At 39.9% G+C, this 23,964-nt stretch overlaps 1 protein-coding gene across 3 annotated transcripts in view; it reads left to right on the forward strand.

Annotated features, from left to right (window-relative positions):
* Dcaf5 (DDB1 and CUL4 associated factor 5) overlaps positions 1 to 22,521 on the forward strand; it is a 103,618-nt gene extending 81,097 nt beyond the window's left edge. For all 3 annotated transcript variants that reach the window (XM_076850321.2, XM_076850320.2, XM_076850322.2), the window contains 3 exons: positions 473 to 539; positions 13,458 to 13,585; positions 20,671 to 22,521. In XM_076850321.2, the coding sequence (XP_076706436.1) occupies positions 473 to 539; positions 13,458 to 13,585; positions 20,671 to 22,434 (1,959 nt within the window). In that variant the 3' untranslated portion in view covers positions 22,435 to 22,521. The remainder of the gene's footprint in view (positions 1 to 472; positions 540 to 13,457; positions 13,586 to 20,670) is intronic.
* The last annotated feature ends 1,443 nt before the right edge of the window (positions 22,522 to 23,964 follow it).

Consider the following 23,964-nt stretch of genomic DNA (forward strand, 5'->3'; position numbering starts at 1 on the left):
GTATTGTGTCCACCTACAATGAAAAAATAAATATTAAAAAATTTTTTTTTACATTACTACTATCAACACTAGTAACAAGGGTTCCATTTTTCTCCATATCCTAGCCAATACTTTCTATTTTCTTTTCAAAATAGCCATCCTAATACATATGCAGTAGTATTTCATTTGGGGTTTGATTTGATTGTTAGTGGTATTGAAAATCTTTGCTTTTACTTTTGAGCTTGTACTTCTTGTTCAAGTCCTTTGCCCATTTTTGAATTGGGTTGTTTCTTTGTTGCTAAGTTTTAGCCACAAGCCTTTGGATTTGAGATATTTTAATGAGGATGTTTGCTATGTGATAGCTCATCTTGTTTATTTTTTAAAAGCTTCTTTCTATGTAGATAGCTACATATTATAAATCTACATGTGTATATTATTTTATATTATCTATCCAATTATAATATATTAAAATATATATTTTTTGTCCCAACAGTATATCCTTTCAGGCTCTGATGACTTCAACCTGTACATGTGGAGAATTCCTGCAGACCCAGAAGCAGGTGAGTATGTTCCTGGTATGAACCCACTGCTATGGTTGGTTCTGTTGATCTTTTGTCATTTCAGTGCCCTGAGAGGACATACATATGTCAACAGTTGTTAAGGCTCTTTCCCTCTTTTGGCCTCCCTACTGAAGTTAACTAAAGGGAGGCTTTCTTTGTTGACAGACAGGTGTATTTCCTAGGGTTTTGTAACTCCAGACATGAAACAAATACTTCTACATTTACTCTAATATATTCTGAGAATTTGGATCTAAACCATCTGAGTTTTCAAATAGGAAGGATCATCTTTCTTCATTTTTGGTAATAGTGTCCTCATGTGCTGAATGAGTGTTGCTGGTAGGAAAATGACTAATTTTTCACATTGAGATGTCTCAGTACAGCCCTCTACTCTGGGCAATGCATGGTATCAGACTGAAAAGCACCATTAGAAACAGAAAAGAGGACTATGCCAACTTCATGACACAAAATATGTCTACTCTCAGAGTTAAGGGAAGTTTATGACTGCCTGTTGCTGAATTAACCATATTGTTACCAAACCTCTGTCTTTCAAAACCGGTTGAGGCCCACTTTTGGCCAACTATTGAGTTGCTCTGTCCTAACTACTAAACAAGTTACAGAAGAGCTTTTCTCCTTCTAGAATCTGGAAAAATTCTGGGACAGCAACAATCTACCTGAACAAAGGGTAGCACCAAGTATCATTCTGGATGAAGTTTCCCACCCTTATAAATCCTCAGTTGATTAGCTCAAATGTAATCTTTGGGCTTAATTTTATTTTTTACCTGATCTTGAAAAGCTTTCAATTAAGTCAATGTGCCTTTTAAAATAGAAATTGGACAAATCACTTCTTCTTTGGTACCATTCTCTGGAGACTTTTTCACATTCGTATAATGAAAGACTGAAAAAGAATTAGCAATAGGTTTTTTCCCACTCCCTGGTCATTTCTGTACTGCTTTGGTGGGGGCCACCTAGTTAGCCAGAGCTATAATAACAGAATACCATAGACAGGTATTTATTTTCAGAAATAAGAAATTTATTTTCTTGCAATTCTGGGCTACAAGTTCATGATCAAGGAGTCGACAGGTTTGGTTTCTCCTGAGGCCCCTCTACTTGACTTGCAGATGGCTACCTTCTTGCAGTATCCTCATCTGTCTATAGGCACATGCATCCCTGGTATCCCTTCCTTTTCTTATAAGGTACCTATCTTGTCCCCTTCTAGATATTTTTCAGTGATAGTACCCTCACTTTTATTTGGTAGTTCCTCCAAGAAATTATATTCTTCTGCTGTATTGATTTCTCTCCTCTGAATTTGTCCTACCTCATTAAAGATTAACTGAATACATTCAGTAGATGTAATCTGACTAGACTAGAGAAAAATCTCTGGTTCATTGCTTCTAAAGTGTGCTACGTGGTATTTCAAAAAGTACACCCAGTATCACTTAAGCTGGGATCTACTTAAATTATACTGAGAGTTGGCTAGAAGCCCATTGTTTCCACACAGGCTGTGGCTGGTCATGGTGCTTGGGTTTTTCTGTACACAAGGACAGAACCTTATGATTATCCCTCTTGTTGGATTCACTAACTGGTAGTTGAAAGGCTTGTTTTCTCTTGTGTCTTTCTTCAACATTACATCATCAATCACAGAAAGTCTGTTCCTTTTATCGTCATCTTGTTCTGCATGTAACAGAAGCATCATTTTAAGTTATTTTTAGCAAACCTCAGCTCATATGGGGATTCAGCCTTCCTGCTACTATTCTAACAGAAACCACCCACATTCTTTTCTTATTCACAAATCTTTACACTTTCTGTGCACTATACACTTTCTTGTTCTTTTTTTCTTCCACTTCTGCTATTATTGTAATTAAGTACTTCTTTCCAAGTAGTATAACTATGTAGTTTTAAAATCAATATTATAATAAAGAGGTTTTTTTTTTTTTTTTTTTTTTTTTTGTGGTGCTGGGTATCAAACCCAGGGCCTTATGCATGCAATGCAAGCACTCTAGCAACTGAGCTATATCCCCAGCCTATAAAGCTTTAAAAAAATAAAAACACCACAACAATCTCTCTATATACATAACATGCTCATAATTTTTTTGAATTTTTAATTTTGGATGTTTTCTTGTTTTCTACTATTGAAATCATTCAGTTTTCCAAAAGAGAATCTTCAATCTCTCCTATTTAAAGGGTATTCCCCCCTCCCCCCCGGCTTTTTTTTTTTTTTTTTTTTGGATACTGGGGATTTAACCAGGGTGCTAACCATTGAGCAACATCTCCAACCCTTTTTTAAGATTTTGAGACAGGGTCTTGCTAAATTGTTTAGTTTTCCTAAGTTGCTAAGGCTGGTCTCGAACTTGTGATCCTCCTGTCTCAGTCTACTGAGTCACTGGGATTTTAGGCATGCACCATCATGCCTGGCTCATGTCCCAATTTTTTTTTTTTTTTTTTTTTTTTAAAGAGAGTGAGAGAGAATTTTTTAATATTTATTTATTTTAGTTCTCGGCGGACACAACATCTTTGTTTGTATGTGGTGCTGAGGATCGAACCCGGGCCGCACGCATGCCAGGCGAGCGCGCTACCGCTTGAGCCACATCCCCAGCCCGAATTTTAAAACCTTTTTAGGTCAATGTCAGTTAGCAACCCCCGGGCTTCTGCTTGTGTAGGGTAAGCATAATTTCCTGACCAGGTGGGCTCCAAGGAAGAACATTATAGCGTAACTTTTCTTTGTACATGTTTCAACTTATCTTGTTTTCATTCCCCCCCCTCCCGCTTCATCCTATCTTCATGGATACTTGGTACCTTTCATTTTTTTATGTTGGTATCTCTATTTTCAAATATTAGCAATCATTTTATAGTTTACAAAAATATTCAGCAAGGTTCGGCAAGCCAAACAAAACAACAGAGAGCTATATGTAGTTCTTGAGTTCTAGTTTTGAATGCTTTGAGGAAGATGATCTTTCAGGAAGCTCTTAATTCAAGCTACTCCCTCTGTGACTTAAACAATTATGGATGAGGATAAGCATGTCTGTGTACGCTCACATGTGCTTGCTGTCTCTCTCCTTATTGAATGTAAGATACTAAGGCAGGCCAGTAAGGGGAATCTGGCTTGTTGTTACATACCTTAATAATATAATCAGTACTTGAATATAGATGGCAAGCAGTCAGCATTTATTGAATGCCTGCTGTGTGCTTCACAGTGTTGGCCAGATGCTGAGAAAGTCCTGAATGTGAGCCAAAGGCAAGGACATCTTTTTCTTCTCTACTCTCTTGTTCAGAAAAACTGTCCATCAGTCCTACTTTCTTTTTTCTTTCTTTTCTCCCAATACTACACAGACTCCAAAGAGATAGAATTTATTTATTACATAAACAGTTCTGACTTAGTTAGCTAAGTATTTCATACAGGGACTCCCTAGAGGGCCAAAGAGATAATTTCTAGATATAAGACCCATACCCATTGTAAAACTTGCTACCTTGGGTCCCATTTTTCAGTTGATATCAAATAATAACTCATATCTGAAAGCCCTTTTGAAAATCAGAGGAAGGAATAGAACTGAAACTTTTTGCTGTGGCAAAAAAACAAAAACCATCAGAATGCTTTGTACCTTTGTAATAGGTAGGTTGTCTTGAGTCTCAGTTTCTTCTGTAAATTGCCCCCACACTTGCTTACATTATGTGTCTTGGAAACTTTCTAAAAACGACATGCACTCAAATGTAAGACATATTATTGCTAGGAATGGTAAGATTGGTGTATCTCCATGATTTCTAAAACATTTTCTCCCTAGTAACTTAGGTATAGAAATGATGGAGTTGGCAGAGTGGGGGAGGTGGGTGTCTCTTGAAAACATTTATATTTCCTTTTACTTTTCCCTAATTCTTGTTAGAAAGAATTTTAAGGTTTTCACAGATAGAGTGACTTTCCCTGAGATATGCCACTACTCTAAGACCTTACTATTTATGGAAAGAAGTCTAATGTTATAAGATTTGGTAGGCCTGATTTTCAATTCCTAATCCATTCATCTTTTAGTTGTGGACTTTGAAAAAATTGCCTAATCTTGCCCAATTTCTGCTTTTTCATCTGTAAAATAAAGATAATAACATCATCAACAGAAATAACTACTACCTTCTTAGAATTACTATAAGAGTACTTAGTAGCTACTCAGTGATTGCTATTCCTCATTAAGAAAGCTTTTTCCCTTTTTTGACACTCCTTTTAAAAACTCCTTAGAGAATAAAACATTGTCCTTTGGTGCCCCCGTGAATGGCTGGTTGAGTTGTTCTTACATGAAGACTGCTGTTTGACTCATCACTAGTTTAAATGGTTCCCTTATTTGACAAATTTTTCCGTGAATGGAAGAGAGAAACATGCATTTTCATTGCCAAGTCACTGTAGCCACCCCCACTGGCAGTAGGCTGAGGAAGTAGGTTGGAAACAGCTGTAAATGTGTATCCGTGGGCTGGCATATGTGTGTATGCTTTGTCCCTCTTCCTTTTTCTAGACATGTATTCATTCTCAAATTAATTAGGCCTAGGCATCTGGTTTTTTTTGTTGTTGTTGTCGTCGTTGTTTTGTTTTTTTTTTTTTTTTTTTTGTCCCATGTAATTAGATAACAAGTGTTTTTGATTGGTCACAAGTAATTGGTTGCAAACACATGTGAAGTACATATGATGAGAGAACTCAGTAGAATTGACTTTTGTACAGCCAAGCATTGCTTCATATGGAGCTCTTTGAGCTTTCCTGACAGCACTGGCTGCCCCCATCTGACTTTTCTCATCTCTTAAGTGGTTACATGGTTCCAAGAAGCAGCCACTGCTCTGTGTTGTCAGTACTCTTGATTGTATTTCTCTTTGTGGTTTGAAACTTGAAGACACTGAAACTGTTCTCAGGCCTATTGGAAATGCTAAGAGATTGTTTGGGCACCTTATGTACCAAGAAGAGGAATAGTCTTTTGCTCCTCATGACAGTAAACTTTTGATTCTACCCATGGAATCAGGAATGAAATAGATTATTTCAGTGACTACTTAAAAAACCTAGCAAGTAGTAGCTTTAGCATTCTCCCTCAAGCTTTCTTCCAGAGAAAATGGTGAAGGATTTTCTTCAGTTTGCTCACTTACTGAGTGTTTTTAGACAAGACATCATGCCAAGTTATGTGGGCCATCAATAGATAATCCTTCAAAGGATTTCTATTAAAACAATTTAAGGGCTGGGGATGTGGCTCAAGTGGTAGCACGCTCGCCTGGCATGCGCAAGGCCCGGGTTCGATCCTCAGCACCACATACAAACAAAGATGTTGTGCCTGCCGAAAAACTAAAAAAATAAATATTAAAAAAAAATTCTCTCTCTCTCTCTCTCTCTCTCTCTCTCTCTCTCTCTTTCCACTCTCTCTTTAAAAAAAAAATTTAAAAGTGGATTCCAAAGTCCATAAAAAATATAAAATTAAAGGGGGCCAGATTTTGGGATGGTTGATAAAATTTTCATGGAATCAACATTTTAAAGGACCCTGAATAATAGATAAGGTTTCAGCTGCTTTATTTCTCTGCTCATACTGCAGTAAAAGTGCTATAAAAGAAACATCTGAAGTTGGCAGCAGGAAGAGAGACAGAGAAACACATTTGGAAATCCACATGCTAGGTAATAAAACCACAAATAAGAGGGTTTTTTTCCTACACGCTCAAATTTCATCTTTTCATTAATTCATAGGGTATTTATTGAAAACCTATTATGTGCCAGGCACTGTTCTAGAGATTTGGGATACAGTAAAAACAAAGGAATCCTGCCATCATGGAGTTTACTGTCTAGCTAGGGAAACAGACAGTTAAAAATAGACAAAATAAATAATGTGTTTAAAAGTTGGATGTATGATGGAAAAAAGTAAAGCAGAGTAAGGAGTATAGTAAGTGGTATTGGAGGGGGTCAAGGGAATTTAATTTTTGCTAGGATGTTCAGTATAGGCCTCATTGAGAATGTCACATTTGAGCAGAATCATCAGAGGGAAAGAGAAAATAGTGAGCCATGCAGCAGTCTAGAGGAAGAGCATTTCAGAGACAGCCTGCATGAAAGTCCTGAATTAAGAATGCACCTGGTCTGTTTGATAAATTATACAGAGACCGGTGTGTTGGGGCAGAGTAGAGTGTTGGCTAGGGTGAGTAATAGGAGATGGACTTCAAGGGAAGTGTGGTGCAATAAGTATCCAACCATTTACTCTACTAATAGTTCCCCATTTACTTGTACTGAGTACATGGGGGAACTTAAATGGGGAACCATTAGAGAATATTGACCAGAGAAGTAACATATTCTGACCTATTTCAAGAGGATCACTCTGGCAATTCTTGGGGATAGATGGTCGGAGTAGGGCTGCCAAGGACAGAAATGGGAAGAACACTAGGAGTCTCATAGGAGAGTGGTGGTGGCTTGCACCAACAAACTAGGGATTAGAGTCTAGATATATTTTGGAGTTAAAACCATCAGGATTTCCTGAAAGGTGTGCAATGGGTGAGGGTCAGATAGTTTGAGATGTTTCTTTAAACATCCTGATAGAGAGGTTGAATAAATAATTTGGAGATCTTATAAGAGTAAGATCTGGACTAAAGCCAGGCTTGGTGGTACACACCTGTAATCCCAGCAACTTGGAAGGCTGAGGCAGGAACATCACAAGTTCAAAGCTTGCCTTGGCAATTTAGCCAAGACCCTATCTCAAAAAACAACAACAACAACAAAAAAAAATGGACAGGCTGGGCAATGTAGCTCAGTGGTAGAGCACCCCTGGGTTCAATCCCTAGTACCAAACAAACAAAATTCTGGACTGGAAATAAAAATACAAGTTTTGGTACCCTATAGGTAGTCATTTAACTAAAAGACTGGATGAGCCAGGCATGGTGGCACATACCTGTAATTCCAGCAGTTTGGGAGGCTGAGGTGGGAGAATTGTGAGTTCAAAGTCAGCCTCAGCAATGGTGAGGTATTTAGCAGCTCAGTGAGACCCTGTCTAAAATAAAGTACAAAACAGGGCTGGGGATGTGGCTCAGTGGTTGAGTGCCCCTGAGTTCAATCTGCACTCTCTTTCCCCTCTCCCCCCAAAAAATATGTGAATTAAAAAAAAAAAAAAAAAAGACTGGATGAGTTCAAGCAAGTGAATGTAAATAGTCAAGAGAAGGGGATCAAGGACAGAGCCCTAAAAGTGTTCCAATATTTAGAAGTCAGAAGAAGAGCAAAAAAGAAGATCAAGAAGGGGTGACCAATGAGGTACTAGGAAATGCATGAAGAAAGCAACTATGTTGAATCTTGTATAGGTCAAGTAAAATGAGTTAGAAAACTGAATTGATGTCCATTGTATCATTTGAATAACTATTATTAACTGATTTTTCAACTCCTCCTATAAAATTGTACCACCTTTTATTTATTTGCTCACAGTTTTGCCTTATCAATATATTTTGCAGGATTTTCTTGATGCCCCAATGGAAAGCTACCAAATATGATTCTACCATGAAATACTGAAAATATTTCCTGCATCATAATCTGTCTCTTTTATCTGAGTATATTTTTCTATACCACTCCTAACAGTTGTTCTTCATTAATTTCCACTTAGCAATCATGTCAAGTCCATCTTATTATATGCCTGACTCTTTTCTTACTAGCTTGATATGTCAGCATCTGAATCTTTCAGGATCAAGGTTATTTTCCTCCCAGTGGCACAGGAGGCTGAGGCAGGAAGATTGAGAGTTCAAAACCAGCCTCTGCAATTTAGCAAGGCCCTAAGCAACTCAGCAAGACCCTGTCTCTAAATAAAATATTACAAAGGGTTGGGATGTGCTCAGTGGTTAAGCACCCCTGGGTTCAATCCCCAGTAACCAAAAAAATAAAGTTTATTTTCCTCTTCACAATGGCCAGTGTTCTTCCTTGGAAATACAAATTTTATCTTCTGTTTTGATTTTTGTCTTCCATCAGCACTTTCCAATCATCTGGTTCTCTCCCTCGCTACTGCTTCATACTTTCCCTTCCATGATCTCAGGGAAGTTTTTTTTTTTTTTTTTTTCGGAATGGTTTTTCCTTCCCATTGTCACAAAGGTGTTTGTCTTAGACATCTATTAAATAATGGATTATTAGGAAAGGGAAAAAAAAAATCCAAAGATTCTGATAAGAAAATCAATGGTGCTATTTTATCTAGGTCACATTTGGAATTGATTTCAGTACAAAATTCTTAAGTGTCTTGTTCTATGATTCAAGTGCCATTGAGGATCACTTCCCAATATGATTGATATGTTGCTATTAAACCAAGGCCTCAAAAAATCTTGACCACATTGCTTTTAGCTTTTAAATTGAAGGTATAATCTTTCTTGGAGGACTTTGTGAAACCTATGGCATTGATAAGAAAGAGATTACTGACATTGTCTAAAAATGGGAGTGCTGTTCTGAGAGGATAAACTTCTGGCTGAATGTGGTGAAAAAAGAATAAATAGAGAAGAAGAGAGAAATCAGGACCTTCATACTTACCCCATTGTCTTCTCTGAGATGCTTGGGCATAGGTGTGTGTGTGAACCCAGAGCACTCTACTAATGATCTACATCTCCAGCCCTTTTTTATGTTTTGAGAACAGGGTCTTACTAAGTTGTCCAGGATGCCCTAAATCTTCTTCCTCAACCTCCTGAGTCACTGGGGTTACAGGTGTGTACCACTGTGCCCAGTAACCAAAACATTTTAGAAAGACCTTTTGTTTGGATTCTGAGCAAGGAGTTGTTTGTATCCTGGGGTCCCCTAAGGTAGCAAGCGAATTCCTCGAGCTAGAATTCTATGAGATGGCCTGCTCTCATTTTCTTCTCTGGGGTCTTGAAATAGAATAGTTAAGGTGACTTATAGCCTTCCCCACCTCTCTAGCATACCTTCCAAACCATAGAAAGATGACTACATGAGAACTCCACCTTTGACTTTTGAATAAAACCTAAAGTCCCAGCATGCTTTACTAAACTAGCCAGAGTAGATGGCCCTAAAAAATGACTATTATACAGAACTACATACACAAATGACAACTGAAGAATGAGTGAGGTCCTTTTTTCCTGGATATGTGATATTTTATTCATTGGTGCTCATTATTAGTAATTAGGTTATGGCTCAACAACCATGAACTGAGGTTAAATCCTTACCTGGATCTTCAGAGATGACTTTGAAAGAAATTTACATAGATTGTAACAGTTCTTATGGGGAAAAAAATTCTTAATACCTTCCAATTTGACCCTGCTGCTTTTCAGAGGGTCTAGCAGTAAGAACCTCAGGTTCTTACTGATATTGGCATCTTGACTTTAGCCATTTCAAATTAAAACAGAAACTCTGGTTTATCCATGTCCCCAAGGCTAATAAAAATTTATTTTCAATGATCATTGTATCTAAGCTCAATTCAATCATTTGAAACACAAGTACCAAGAAAGATACTATAGAGAACCTCTCAAGCCCATTCACTACTATGATTCTTTGTACAGAGCCTTGGTTACCTGAAACAAATGGCAGCAATAATGCTTTTTGTACCTATTTTATAGAGCCATCAATTCCTTTGCTCTGTTGACTTCATCCTCTTTTAGATTTCTTAGTACCGGTGGTACCAGTTTATGTGGGAAGGAGGAGAAAAAACAGTATTAAAATTACTCCTTAAGCCAGACACAGAGGTGTACCGCTGTAGTCATAGCTACGTGGAAGGATGAGGCAGGAAAAGCACTTGAGCCCATGAGTTTAATACCAGCCTGGGCAAGACCATGAGATCCTATTTCAAGGGGGAAAAAAAAATTGCTGCCAAGAAGAAGAATGAGATGAGGTCACAGTACATAAAATAGTTTTTCCATGATCTAAATTTTTAGGCATTGATACCCTTTAATTATTCTTTAGATTTGGAAGTTAGTATGATTGTATTCCAAGTAACTTCTGACAGAAACTGATCATTTTTGTCAGTCATGAGACCTTCTATCCATCTTCCTTTGGTGTTACTTATTCTAAAATTGCACTCTGCATTCAACAAGTATTTACTGTGGCCCTGTTCTACTTTAGGGCTTGTACCCAAGGTTCTAGATATGCAGGAGTAAATAAGACAGATCCAGCTGTATTTGTATGGAGTATTTAGTATTGACATCCTAATGAAATTTCCTGTGGTGATACTCTATAGCCCAGAATACCATTGTATAGAATCTGAATCCCTCTGCCTTTATTTAGGATTTCAAATGAAAAACCAATCTATTTAATAACTGCCAGAAGATTTAAAAATTATTATAAGCCTCTAAATCCAGTTCTATTCAAACCCTATACTTCCTAAAGGCAGTTGCTATGGAAAGGAAAATGTATTAGACATTGTAGCCAAACAGAGTGTGGTTTAAATCCTGCTAGTTGTATGACTTGGGATAAATTCTTTCAGTTACTTAAATTCCCTTTTTTTTTTTTTTAAGGCAATAGGATTAAACGAGATTGGTATTAGGTTTAAAGTTTATTTGCTATTGCCATCCAGTGTTGGAGTAGAGACAGGAATAGGATATCAAAAATGCAGAATACAGAGAATTCTAAGCAGGAATGATCCCTTTCAGATCAGCCTTACCTAGGAAAGGTAAGGGAATTTAAGTAACTGAAAGAATTTATCCCAAGGAGTTCCTTGGGATGCTGAGATCCCTAGACAAATGTGTTTAATTCCCATGGATCCCTCTTCTCTAATTCTCTCAAGTGTATTTTTATTTTGATAGGCCCCAGTCACCTTCCTTCCTCCCAACCACATTCAAGAAACTCTAGAAACATTCAAATTAGGGGATCCCACCATAGCAGCCTTCCTCAGAGCCAAACCTTTCTTGATCCTTTTTCTCTATTAAAAACCCTCCAGTTCTGGGCTGGGGTTGTAGCTCAGTGGTAGAGTGCTTGCCTTGAACATGTGAGGCCCTGAGTTCGATCCTCAGTACCACATAAAAATAAACATATAAAAATAAAGATGTTGTGTCCATCTACAATTTAAAAAACAAACCCTCCAGTTCTGTGTCCTAGTCAGTCTTTTTTTCCCTCTTTGTAGTTTATTAGCAAACCTGATGAAGTTGGGCTTAGACATGAAAAACTTTAAATATATTTTCTATCCTGGATAATTCAAATATTAATGTAGCCAAATATGGGAAAACATTTAGTCAAAGGACAATTTGTCTCTCATCAAATTGAGTAAGCTCCTAGAAGTGGCTAAGTTGGCACCACCAAGAAGCAAATCAGTACAGTCTGAATTTTGCTGTCAAATTTTTATTTATTTATTTATTTTTAAAGATATGTCTATTGTGCCAGACATGGTGGCACATACCTGTAATCCCAGCAGCTCAGAAGGCTGAGGCAGGAGGATCGTGAGTTCAAAGCCAGCCTTAACAAAAGTGAGGCACTAAGCACCCTGTCTCTAAATAAAATACAAACTAGGGCTGGGGATTTGGCTCAATGGTTGAGTGCCCCTGAGTCTATTCCCCAGTTCCGAAAAAAAGATAGATCTATTTCAATAAAAGAGGATCTCTTCCCTGAGGCAAAATAGAAGTCTTATTGCCAAGCCTAAAGCAAAAGACACCTCTGCAACCACATTATGTCAGGGAAAGAGACATTGTTTTACTCATTTTTCCTTAAGACATGGAAACATCAAGAACTCTTTGGAATTAATGTTTGAACAAAGTAGAGCAGGGAGTAGGATGGAGCCACATGGAGCAGACACTGTGCCTAATAATACTTTGTACCCTTGTGGTGCCATGCTCTGGTAGGGGCTAATAAGGTAATCATTGATTAAGTGAACTCTCATTTGTATGTGTCTGGATTTTATACCTTGGCCAGGGGATATAGTTGGCCTCCTGTGTGTACTGTGCTATTGATGATTGTGCAGAGGCAACTTTTCAGAATTTGTGTGTTTGTAAGTGTGGTAGCACTACCAGTGGAGTTGGAACTCTGAATTATCCCAAGTTCATAAATGATGATATCTTTAACCTACTGTAAGTTCCTGGCCTCTGGTACTTTTGAAATTCACTTAAGAGGAAAGCTTTTAAGATCGTCCTTAAAATATAGCTTTCTATCTGTGGCCATACATGATGGGAGTTTTGTTTTGTTTTGTTTTTCGTTTGTTTTTTGCAGTACTAGGGATTGAACCAAGGGCCTCACTCACGCTAGGCAAGTGCTGTACCACTGAGCTACATCCCCAAACCTTTTTGATTTTGAGATAGGGTTTAATAAATTTCCCAGGCTGGTCTCACACTTGTTATCCTCCTGCCTCAGCCTCCTGAGAAGCTAGAATTAAAGGACTGTACCACAATGCCTGGCTCATACACAGTATTTTTAAGACCCACTCTCTAGTTCACTTCTTAATACTTGGACCTTGCATATTATGGAAGTGATCTAAATCTCCTTTATCTTCAGCTCTCCCTGCTATTAGGGAGATAGGGATTCTCTCCATTATTTTCCCGGTGGGCTATTTTCTTATTTTCATTTTTCCTGTCTTCACCATATATTGAGGGCAAATTAATCTAAGATGCCATTTGTACATTGTGTAAGTCCTGCGTGTCCCTGCCTCAGCAGCCTAAATACTCACAAGCAATTCAGTTCTCATTTTGTTCAGTTGGCCTTTTCTAAGGTAATACTTTATTCCAACTTGGGGATCAAAAACTTGAGGAACATTTTAACTGGCTTTGGTTTTATTGACAATGGAATTGCAGTGGGTGGGCGTGGGCAATGCTTACAAGCTAAATAAAGGCTCTTGGTAAGAGCACATATGCTGAGGGGTGCTTTAGCCCTCTTTCCATAGCAACTTTATCTGTAAGTTTAAGCATCTTCCTGGTGGCATAGTTAACAACAACAATAAAAATCTCTGCTCCTGTACAGAGCTGTTTGTCAGCCATTACTGGAACATATTTACTTTGATCCATCTCATTGTTTGTTTTTGTTTTCTTCTGTCTTTCCAGGTGGCATTGGCAGGGTGGTCAATGGAGCCTTCATGGTGCTGAAAGGGCATCGTTCTATTGTTAACCAGGTCCGATTTAATCCCCACACCTACATGATCTGCTCTTCTGGTGTAGAAAAGATTATCAAGGTGAGATCCTTCCCCTTCTGTACTTTTGAAGAAATTAAAGATCTATAAAAATTCTCAATTTGACATATTATAAAATATTGGAAAGTTTATATTAAAAATCCTCCTTTCAGTACTAAACAATGCACAAGTAACCTGGGCTGTTTCATTCCTGGCATGAAAACTTTTGGATATTAGAGAGACCAACAATATCCTAAGAATGTGATCACTAGGACTGATTATTTGTGAAATCCTTGTGAGAGAGAGAGAGAGAGAGTGAGAGTGTGTGTGTGTGTGTGTGTGTGTGTGTGTGTGTGTGTGTCTTGATGGAGATTTGGGTGTGAGTGTTTTGAATATTCAGGCGACTTAAATCTACAAAGCCAGACTTTAAAAAGTTGTTTAGAATGCTATGTAACTTTTCAATATTCAGCTTTATTGTAGGAAAATAGTTTTACTTTTGTTTTTTTGTTTTTCAGATGACAGCTACCTAAAATAAAATGCTAGAAGTTTGAGATTAGCTTTAAATAAATGCAACTCCTCCTTTAAAAAAACTCCTCCATTTAGAACTATTTGTAATATGTGTATTAAGAAATCAATATAGGACCAGGCGCGGTGGCACACACCTGTAATGCTAGCAGCTTGGGAGGCTAAGACAAGAGAATCATGAACTCAAAGCCAGCCTTAGCAATGACAAGGCACTAAGCAAGTCAGTAAGACCCTATCTCTAAATAAAATATAAAATAGGATAAAATAGGGCTGGGGATGTGGCTCAGTGGTTGAGTGCCCCTGAGTTCAATCCCCAGTACCAAAAAAAAAAAAAAAAAGAAAGAAAGAAACCAATATAGTTTATATGCATCTATTTTTTATTAGAAATATCTGTGCCTGTGCATGTATATAATTCAAAAAAAAAGTGTAAGATGGCTTTTCTATATCATTTTGGTGAAAGACCACAGACTAGTGAGAAGAACTACATATGTATGTGAATACATTTCTACATTTTACATATTTATGGACTTACATTGTAGATATATGCATATAGATATGTTCCCTGTTCTCTTTGCATGTACATATAGCTAGCTAACAGTTTTTCAAACATAGCTGTTTTTAGGAGGAGGCCAAACAGTTCTCAGCCTGGCATTAATGACCTCATTGACATCTCTAGACTTCCCAGAGCTGCTGATCCAATGATCCCTAGCTTCCCTGTGGCTTGGATGACTCAAGAACCGTTTTTAAAACTAGTCACTAGACTTTGAAACAAATGGTATCTTTTAGACACTACCTTCTATGCTGTTAGCATTTCCAGTGGCCTTTGAATATTTTCTTTTGGAGGACAGGGACTGAGGATTGATCCTAGGAGTGCTCTGCCAGCAAGTTCTATCCCCAGCCCTTTTTTATTTTTTGAAACAGGGTCTGGCTAAGTTGCCAAGGCTGGACTCAAACTTGGGAGTTTTCCTACCTCAGCCTCCCTTTGATTTTGAATTCTGCTTTTCCAACCTTACCTGGGCGGTTAGGAGAGCCACTATCCCTTAAGTGATTGTCAGAACCAAGATAAGTTGTCTCTGGATACAGCAAAAAACACTATTGTATGTGGTTGTGATTGAGGCTACTTGTGTGTAAATACTAAACACATCAATTGCACATCAGCTGAATGAATGTTTTTAATCTCCACAACAGAGGAACCCAGCCTGGCCTATGTCCACAAAAGGATAGCCCACTGCCCATCACTCACATTCCAGTTGCTAGTAACCCTTTTTCCACATCTGAGGAAATGAGGGTTCAGGGAAAAAGAAATTTTTGAGAACCCTGTAAAATAACTTGAGTTAAATTAGGATAGATAATACTCCTCCCAAAATTTAAAGTTTTTGAATTTTTTTCCTTAAAATGATTTTGAAATGTGAGAAAGGTTTCAGAGAAAAAGTAAAAACTGGTTTGTGGTGATTTAGTAAATTTCCAACTATCTGGAATTAAATCAAGTTGTACTTGATGGCAAGAGACAGCTATCAAAAATATTATATTGGTGTGTGGGTCAATATTTTTATTAGCTCTTAGTCCAACCTTCTCTGCATAGGCTTTGTTAGTCCTGGGAATTAGGGCTGACTTTATTGGCTGCAATTGTTTCCCCAGAGCGATAGGTCATTTCTCCCAATTTTTTCTTTTCACAGGTGATGAAATTTAAATTATGAATTTAACTGTCTGAGGTCACACAGATAATTAGTAATAAAGCTATGATAGAGCCTGTCCTTTGTTCCACCACATTCTCCATGCTGGGAGAAGACAGCAGACAGCCTGATTTGATCATCTCAGTATTCCTTCATTTGGGCTGTCATTGAAATGACCCTGCCCCTTACATTGCTTTCCCCTCTCCTTTGGCCTATGACTAATCGGTTGGCTCTATAATGTCCTCTCTAGGCCTATTGAAGTCATTCTTTCTTTCAGAGAGCTCTGTGCTTGGGCATCTCCTTTAGAAGAGAATTCCTGTTTGGCCGCGTACTCTGGGATGCTTCTGTGCTAAGTCTCCCCAGTTATTGTTTAGTCAATTGAAGTCCTTACCCTAAAGGTCATAGGTTGGAGACTAGCCAAGTTCTCAAGAAAGAGAAGAAAATGTTTTCTCTGTGAGGTTATCCAGACTGAGCTATGGAGCTCACTGCTTCCAGGTTCCCATAGGAACCAGGAGTTGTTTAGCCGTTTGAAACCTTAAGTATGCACAGATGACCACAGTGAGACTGAAAGCTGAAAGCTCTGGAGTGCTCAGCTTTGCTCTCTCACAAGTGTCTTCCCCATTCACCATCTGGTTGGGAACGGTGTGATGGTAAAAGCATTGCAGGAGGGGAGGTGAGAAGGAGGAGGATGAGACACCTAGTACAGCGCTGCAACTACTGCCTTTGCTGATGCCTACATCACTCTGAAAAGTGCCAGTGAGTCTCAGCACTTGGATCAGTCTCCCTCTATTAAGTGAGGACTTGAGACACCCAGGAGTGCCTTGGGAATGACCTATGCATGACAATTTCTATTTTAATAAATTTTCTATTTTAATAAATAGAAATTTCGTAAATAGACCCACTTCTGAGAGAGTCAAAAGGCTCAAAGAGTTTTCACCTACCGTGTTCTAGTCCAGCCTGAGACTTGCTTTTCTCTTTCCACTCTACCTTCTCCTTGCCCTTATCCTTTGCTGCTACCTTTTTTTTTAAAATACATTTATTTTATTTTTATGTGGTGCAGAGAATCGAACCCAGGGCCTCACATGTGCTAGGCAAGCGCTGTACCACTGAACCTCAATTCCAGCCCCTGCTGCTACCTTTTTAGCCTAGAGAAGAATCTCTCTCATCAAGGCCTGTGAGTTCTCACCCATAATAGGCCTTCTGCCACTGAATGCCCACACAAGCCTAATGAGGAGGTTCATTTTATGGTTAAACATGTGAAGGAATGAGGCAAATCCTGGCTTTCTTCCCACCCCCCTCAAAGCTCAATATTCATTATTCATACCATATTTGTGATGTACCTACAGTGTGCCATTTGTGCTAGGCCTTGTGGGGAACATAAAATGGTAACACAGATCTCCCTAGGAATTGATGACCCAGTAGAAAAGTCAAAAAAGACAATGGGAAATGCAGTGTGTGCACAAGACAATATAAACAAAGTTTTGTGAGAGAAAGAAGAGATTTTTCTCATCTGGGGTAATCTCAGTATAGGTTAATATTTGAGCTAATTTTGAAGAATAAATTAAAGACCTCAAAAGGAAAGAGAGAAGCAATATGGGAAGAACATTCCAAGAAAGGGCTTGGATATTTACTTATTTATTTATTTTCCAACGAATATTTATTTATCAACTACTATGCATTGTGCTTATGAATAAATTATTGCATTTGGCCAAAGTAAAGAGGACCAGAAGAAGGTGGATCTAGGAGATAAGGCCACGAAGGCAGACTGTGGACAGGCCCAGACAGTGTTGGAAGCCACATTGAGTGTGATAAGCCCTTGAATAATAATTTAGGACCTTATCTTTACATTTCCTTGGTTGTAGACAAATTCTAAATTTAGTGTAACCACTCAAGGAGAACAAAAGGCTTTAAGTTGCTTCTTCCATATCGTGGTCACTCAGTAGCTCACTTGCCACTTAATTGATTTTCATTTGGATGATATGTGAATAAGAATTGAGCTTCATCCTTTTCCTCAGCAGCTCTTGAAATAAACTCTTCACAAGGCTTAGAGAACAAGTTGTCATTCTTCCTTTTCTCAGGGTGTTGCCCCACAAAGAGGCATACCTAGCCACCTAGCCACATTTAATAGACAACAGGAAGTTGTTTTTTTCATTGCCTTATTTCTAAGTTATTGACTTTCAGGATAAAGAAATGAACAATTTCACAAATGGTTGAAATTGATGTTTTAAGGATGAAGACCAAGATCATAGGGACAGTCAATATTTTTGATGTACAAAACTCTCTCTGGGGGTGGGTCTAAATCTTTGTGGTTGCAGTATTCAATCACCAAATGAAAGAAGAAGAAGCATGTCTATTGGTGCTTGAGTATAGGTTATGCATTTCATCATTCTTATTTCTACAGATGGAGAAATAGAGGCTTTCAAGACTGAAGTCATTTGCTCAGGGTCATGAGAAGTGGTGGGGCTAAGGTTCCTGCTCATCCTGTAGCTCTGTAACTTCCTTGTTGAAGTCTGGCTGTTTTGTTTTACTCTGGATCAGGATTAGATGAAAATCCATCTGATTCCCTGGTTAGGTGAGGGATCTGAGCCTTCCTCAGTATCACCAGCTGGCTCTTACCTCTTGATCCTGTTTTGTTCCATTACCACAGTCTTCAGGAATGGACTGTCTGCCTCCGTTGAATACATTCCAGGGCCCAAACAAAAGCCAATTTTCAGTGTTGTGATTTTCATTCCTGAAGTGAAAACATTGGGATGGGAGACTGGGTAGATTGGAACCTTAAAACAGTTTGCAAAGTAGTTAGGCCAACATCTCACCATTATTATTTTGCACTACTGGTAACAAATTCAGAGTTTCTTTGAAACACAAATAGATTTCTCTTCATATTAGGGAACATGGTTGATAACATTTTACCTTTTTTTAAAAAAAAAAAATTGGGGTTTGAACCCAGGAGTGCTTAACCACTGAACCACATCCCCAACCCTTTTTTATTTATTTAAATTTATTTATTTATTTATACATACATACTGGGGATTAAACTTCAGGGGGCACTCGACCACTGAACCACATCCTCAGCCCTATTTTGTACTTTATTTAAAAGCAAGGTCTCACAAGTTGCTTAGGGCCTCTCTTTTTGCTGAGGCTGGCTTTGAACTCACGATCCTCCTGCTTCAGCCTCCCAAGCTGTTGGGATTACAGGTGTGTACCATCCTGCCTGGCACCCTTTTGATTTTTTATTTCAAGACAGGATCTCACTAAGTTGCTTCAGGCTTCAATAAATTGCTGAGGCTGGCATTGAACTTGCGATCTTCCTGCCTTAGCCTTCAAGTCACAGGGATATCAGGCATGTACTATTATGGCTCATTTTGCCATTTGTAAATTGTGGAGATGAGAGACTTAGCTCAAAATTAATAATAAGATTCACCTTGGGAGGCTGAGGAAGGAGGATGGCAAGTTCAAAGCCAGCCTCAGCAAAAATGAGGCACTAAGCAACTCAGTGAGACCCTGCCTCTGAATAAAATACAAAATAGCACTGGGGATGTGGCTCAGTGGTTGAGTGTCCCTGAGTTCAATCCCTGGTACCAAAAAACAAAAAAATAAGACCCAAAAAACATCCTAAGAAGTTGACCTTTTGGACCCCTCTGCTTCCTTTCTAAGCCACTAAACTTTTAGTCCCTTAAGTACTTTTCTACAGAGATAGTCATCTATAGCTTGAGCCTTATGCTAGATGTCATGTCTAAATGTTTCCCAAGAATGGGTCTTTCAGAGTCAATCTTGTAGTTATTCTTCAGGAGATTCTTGGGCACTCACGTTTAAGAATAAGTGCCTTAAAACTCCTGGTGAGATTATGAATCCAGAGAGGGGAAGATACCTGGGAAGAGGAATTGTGGACAGTGAATAAAACTGAAGGAAGAACTAATCTGATTTGGAAATTGGTGGGGAGAAGCTATTCTAGAGGATTCTTCATTGTCCTTTGAAATGAGAATACTCCAAAGAAACACCAGTTCCCAGGAATTGCCAAGTAAAGCACAACAGGAATTAGCCCCATAAAGTTCCCATAAGAAGGTGGATTTGTCTTCTGATAGCTTTAGGACAAGAAAACTTTTGTCTTGATAGCAGATGGGGAATGAGAGACCACTGTTCTCTGGGTTGGATGCCATCTAAAGATAGACACCAGCCTGTCAGAAAAGAAAATCGCCTGGAATTTCATTGAGTTGCCATGGCTACATGCTGATGTAACTGAGCTTCTCTGTGCTGTTTTGTGGACCAGTCTGGGTGTCAGGTGGAGCTAATCCTTCTCTTTTGCAGTGACAGCTTAATTACCTTGAACTTGATTTTTGCATAATTTAGCCAGGATGTAAAGTTGGGCCTTTGAATCAGACAGCCCTGAGTTGGAATCCTAGATCTGCTCTCTTTTAACAATGAGCCCATGTCCCTGACGGCAGAGTGGGAAGTGTTAAGGGATAGGGCTGCAGTAACCTCTAATCTTGCAGCTAACAGAATAACTGGGGAGAAAGCCAGTAGCTCCCTGGTTAAGAGAACCCAGTTTCCTGGGTAACTGATGCCTGCATGTCCGAGAAGGAGCTATAGTGTTAGAGTTGGCTATTCTTATCAATCACCAGTAAGCAATTCCCATTAGCTAAAAAATAGAAATGTTCAAGACTGGGCATGGTGTCACACACTTATAGTCCCAGCTACTAGGGAGGCTGATGTGGGAGAATTGTGAGTTTGAGGCCAGTCTGAGCCAACATAATGAGACCCCATCTCAATAAAATGGAAATGTTGCAGTTGAGAAGTGGAATTGTAGGCTGAAATAGTAACTGTCACAGAATTTCTGACTGCTGGTTTTATTTTCACTTTAGAAAAGTGCTCTCTCTTTACTCAGCTTCAACCCGCTGAAAGTTTTTAACACTTTGGCCAATCTTTAAGATATCTTGTTTTTCATCCATGTAGATCTGGAGCCCATACAAGCAGCCAGGATGCACTGGAGACCTGGACGGCCGAATTGAGGACGATTCCCGCTGCCTCTACACCCACGAAGAGTACATTAGCCTTGTGCTGAACAGCGGAAGTGGCCTGTCACATGACTATGCCAACCAGTCGGTCCAAGAAGACCCCCGGATGATGGCTTTCTTTGACTCTCTGGTACGCCGAGAGATTGAGGGCTGGAGCTCTGATTCAGACAGTGACCTCAGTGAAAGTACCATCCTTCAGCTACACGCAGGGGTCAGCGAGCGCTCAGGCTATACTGACTCTGAGTCTTCAGCCTCACTGCCCCACTCCCCACCTCCCACAATAGATGAGTCTGCTGACAATGCCTTCCATCTGGGGCCCCTGCGAGTCACCACTACAAATGCAGTGACATCAACCCCACCAACACCCACGTGTGAGGATGCAGCCTCTCGCCAACAGCGCCTGTCTGCTCTGCGTCGCTACCAGGACAAGCGCCTCCTGGCCCTGTCCAATGAGTCTGATTCTGAAGAGAATGCCTGTGAGGTTGAACTAGACACAGACCTCTTCCCCCGACCACGATCACCTAGCCCTGAAGAGGAATCCAGCAGTTCCAGCAGTTCCAGCAGCTCAGAGGATGAGGAGGAGCTGAATGAACGCCGAGCCTCCACCCGACAGCGAAATGCCATGCGGAGGCGACAGAAGATACCCAGAGAAGAGAGGCCCAGTGCCCCAGCCAAGCCCACCAACACCTACATTGGAGAAGACAACTATGATTACCCCCAGATCAAAGTGGATGACCTTTCCTCTTCCCCTACCTCCTCCCCTGAGCGGAGCACTTCCACTCTGGAGATTCAGCCAAGCCGGGCATCACCAACTTCTGACATAGAATCAGTTGAGCGAAAAATTTATAAAGCTTACAAATGGCTCCGCTACTCCTATATCTCCTACTCAAATAACAAAGATGGAGAGACTTCCCTGGTGACAGGAGAGGCAGATGAAGGGAGAGCGGGAACCAGCCACAAAGACAGCCCAGCACCTTCTTCCAGTAAGGAAATCTGCCTAAACACAACCATGGTCCCGAGGAACCAGGACCTGCCACCTGAAGGCTGCAGTAAGGATGCTTTTAAAGAAGGGACTTCCACTAGAAATCCCAGCAGTGGCCCAGGCCATGAGCACAGCAGCCAACCTTGGACCGAGGCACCAGAGGGTACCTCTCAGGACAGTAACAATGGAGGTTCTGTAGAACACTCATTTGAAACCAAGAAGCTCAATGGAAAGGCCCTGAGCAAGGCCCTGAGCAGCCGGGCTGAGGAACCACCCTCTCCTCCTATGCCCAAGACATCGAGCTCCATTCTCAACAGCGGGTCTGGAAACTGTCCGAGGACCCAGTCTGATGACAGTGAGGAAAGGAGCCTTGAAACCATCTGTGCCAATCACAATAATGGACACTTACACCCCCGGCCCCCTCACCCCCACAACAATGGGCAGAACTTTGGGGAGCTAGAGGTGGTGGCCTACTCTTCCCCAGGACATTCAGACACTGACCATGATAACTCATCCCTGACAGGGACACTCCTACACAAAGATTGTTGTGGGTCTGAAATGACCTGTGAGACTCCTAATGCTGGAATAAGAGAGGAACCCACTGACACCACAGACAGCAGCAGGGCTGTTCATGGCCACAGTGGCTTCAAAAGGCACCGAGTCGAATTGGAAGACACAGATTCAGAGAATTGCTCCTCAGAGAAGAAATTTAAAACATGATAAATACAAAGGGAAAAAAAGCTACAAGAAGTAGCCTTACACACACACACAAAAAAAAAAAAAAAAAAAAAAAAAAAAAATCTTGTTTAGTGAACACAGAGGAAAGGGAAAAAAGTATTAAAGGCACATAAAACCAGGGCCTGAAATTTCGTTTCTGCTGCTGCTCCCTTCTATTCAACATTCAACAATGGGTCTGAATGTCTAACTGGCCATAGGCTTGTGCTGTGTAAAGAAAAGGGGGAAAATCCAAGTTATTCCTTTTCTAGTGAGATGTGAGCATAGTGTACCTGTGCAAGGTTCTGTGAAAGTGAATCCTTGTTGAGATGTTTGACTTTGTGTGTGTGTGTGCACTTGTGTGTGTGAGCTCATTGTCTCATGAGACCTTTCTTTTAGTTGTCCATCAACAAGGACCTAGGGGTCTATAGTTTTTGCCATCTCACCCTGTTCACGTGTCATAGGTGTTCTGGTCTCAACGAGGAGCACCTGTTCAATCAGATTGTGCTGCCAGTGAGTTGTAGACTTGAGCTGAGAGCATGGAGAGGAGAGTGAAACAGGCCTGCAGCCCATGGGCTGTGCTGGAAAGGAAAGCATGGTTCCTTTCTTAAAAAGAAATATTCCATGTTTTCTCTAAGTAACACTTCTTCATTGAGCATTTAATGTGGACATACTAAAAGTGGAACATTTTTAATGCTAATGGAGGTTAGCACTTACGATCTGATTCAAGAGCCTATAGATCCCTGATAAATTTCTCTGTTTGCAAATCGAGTGATGCTGCAATATGTGCTGTATGGAGGCCATAAAATATGATTAGTTGTGGATAATACATTAACCAGTTAGGTGCTAGTTCCTAAAAGGCACTCAAAAGGCCAGCAGGTGCTTCCTTGCCTCCATGTGATGGAGTTTAGACATATTGAAGGAAGGAGAAGAGACAGCTCTCAAGAGCTTTGTGCTCAAACTACTAAGGTGGATGTTAGAGGTGTGTAAATGAAGCAGTGTAGTGAAGAGCAGAATGTGCTACTATGTTCTTTTAATTCAACCCAAAACTATTCATCAGAATTGGTGGTACTGGCATTTTCCCCCAGGCTTGCCCTTGACAAAGACTATGACGTTCTGACTGAACGTCACAGTGCAGCAGGCATCTCAAGCTGACAGATTCAGCAGGACCATCGGGAGGCAGAGGGTATGGGCAGAGGAGTCACTGGTTTGACAACTGGCTTCTGGAAGAGACTGAGTTCCATGGAGGCAGATAATGGTTGAGAGAGGAAAAGTCCAAGAGATTTTCAGCCTTGTGGTGTTACAGTCACTCAGTCATCAAGGTAGGCTGTGTGAGACAGGAAAACCTAGGAATGACCAAATGTCTTGTTAGCATATGTGTCACACATGGAGGGTAGAATGCTGGCAAGAAATGAGGGAGAGAGAAGAGTTTAACGTTCTTGAGCACTAAGGTGCTAGACACCTAGGAACCAGCTGGGATTATCATAAGGACCTAACAGGAGACTACTGTGGCCTCACTGACCCAGCATTCCTCTT

Source organism: Callospermophilus lateralis, chromosome 3 (assembly GCF_048772815.1).
Source record: "Callospermophilus lateralis isolate mCalLat2 chromosome 3, mCalLat2.hap1, whole genome shotgun sequence".
Taxonomy (NCBI): domain Eukaryota; kingdom Metazoa; phylum Chordata; class Mammalia; order Rodentia; family Sciuridae; genus Callospermophilus; species Callospermophilus lateralis.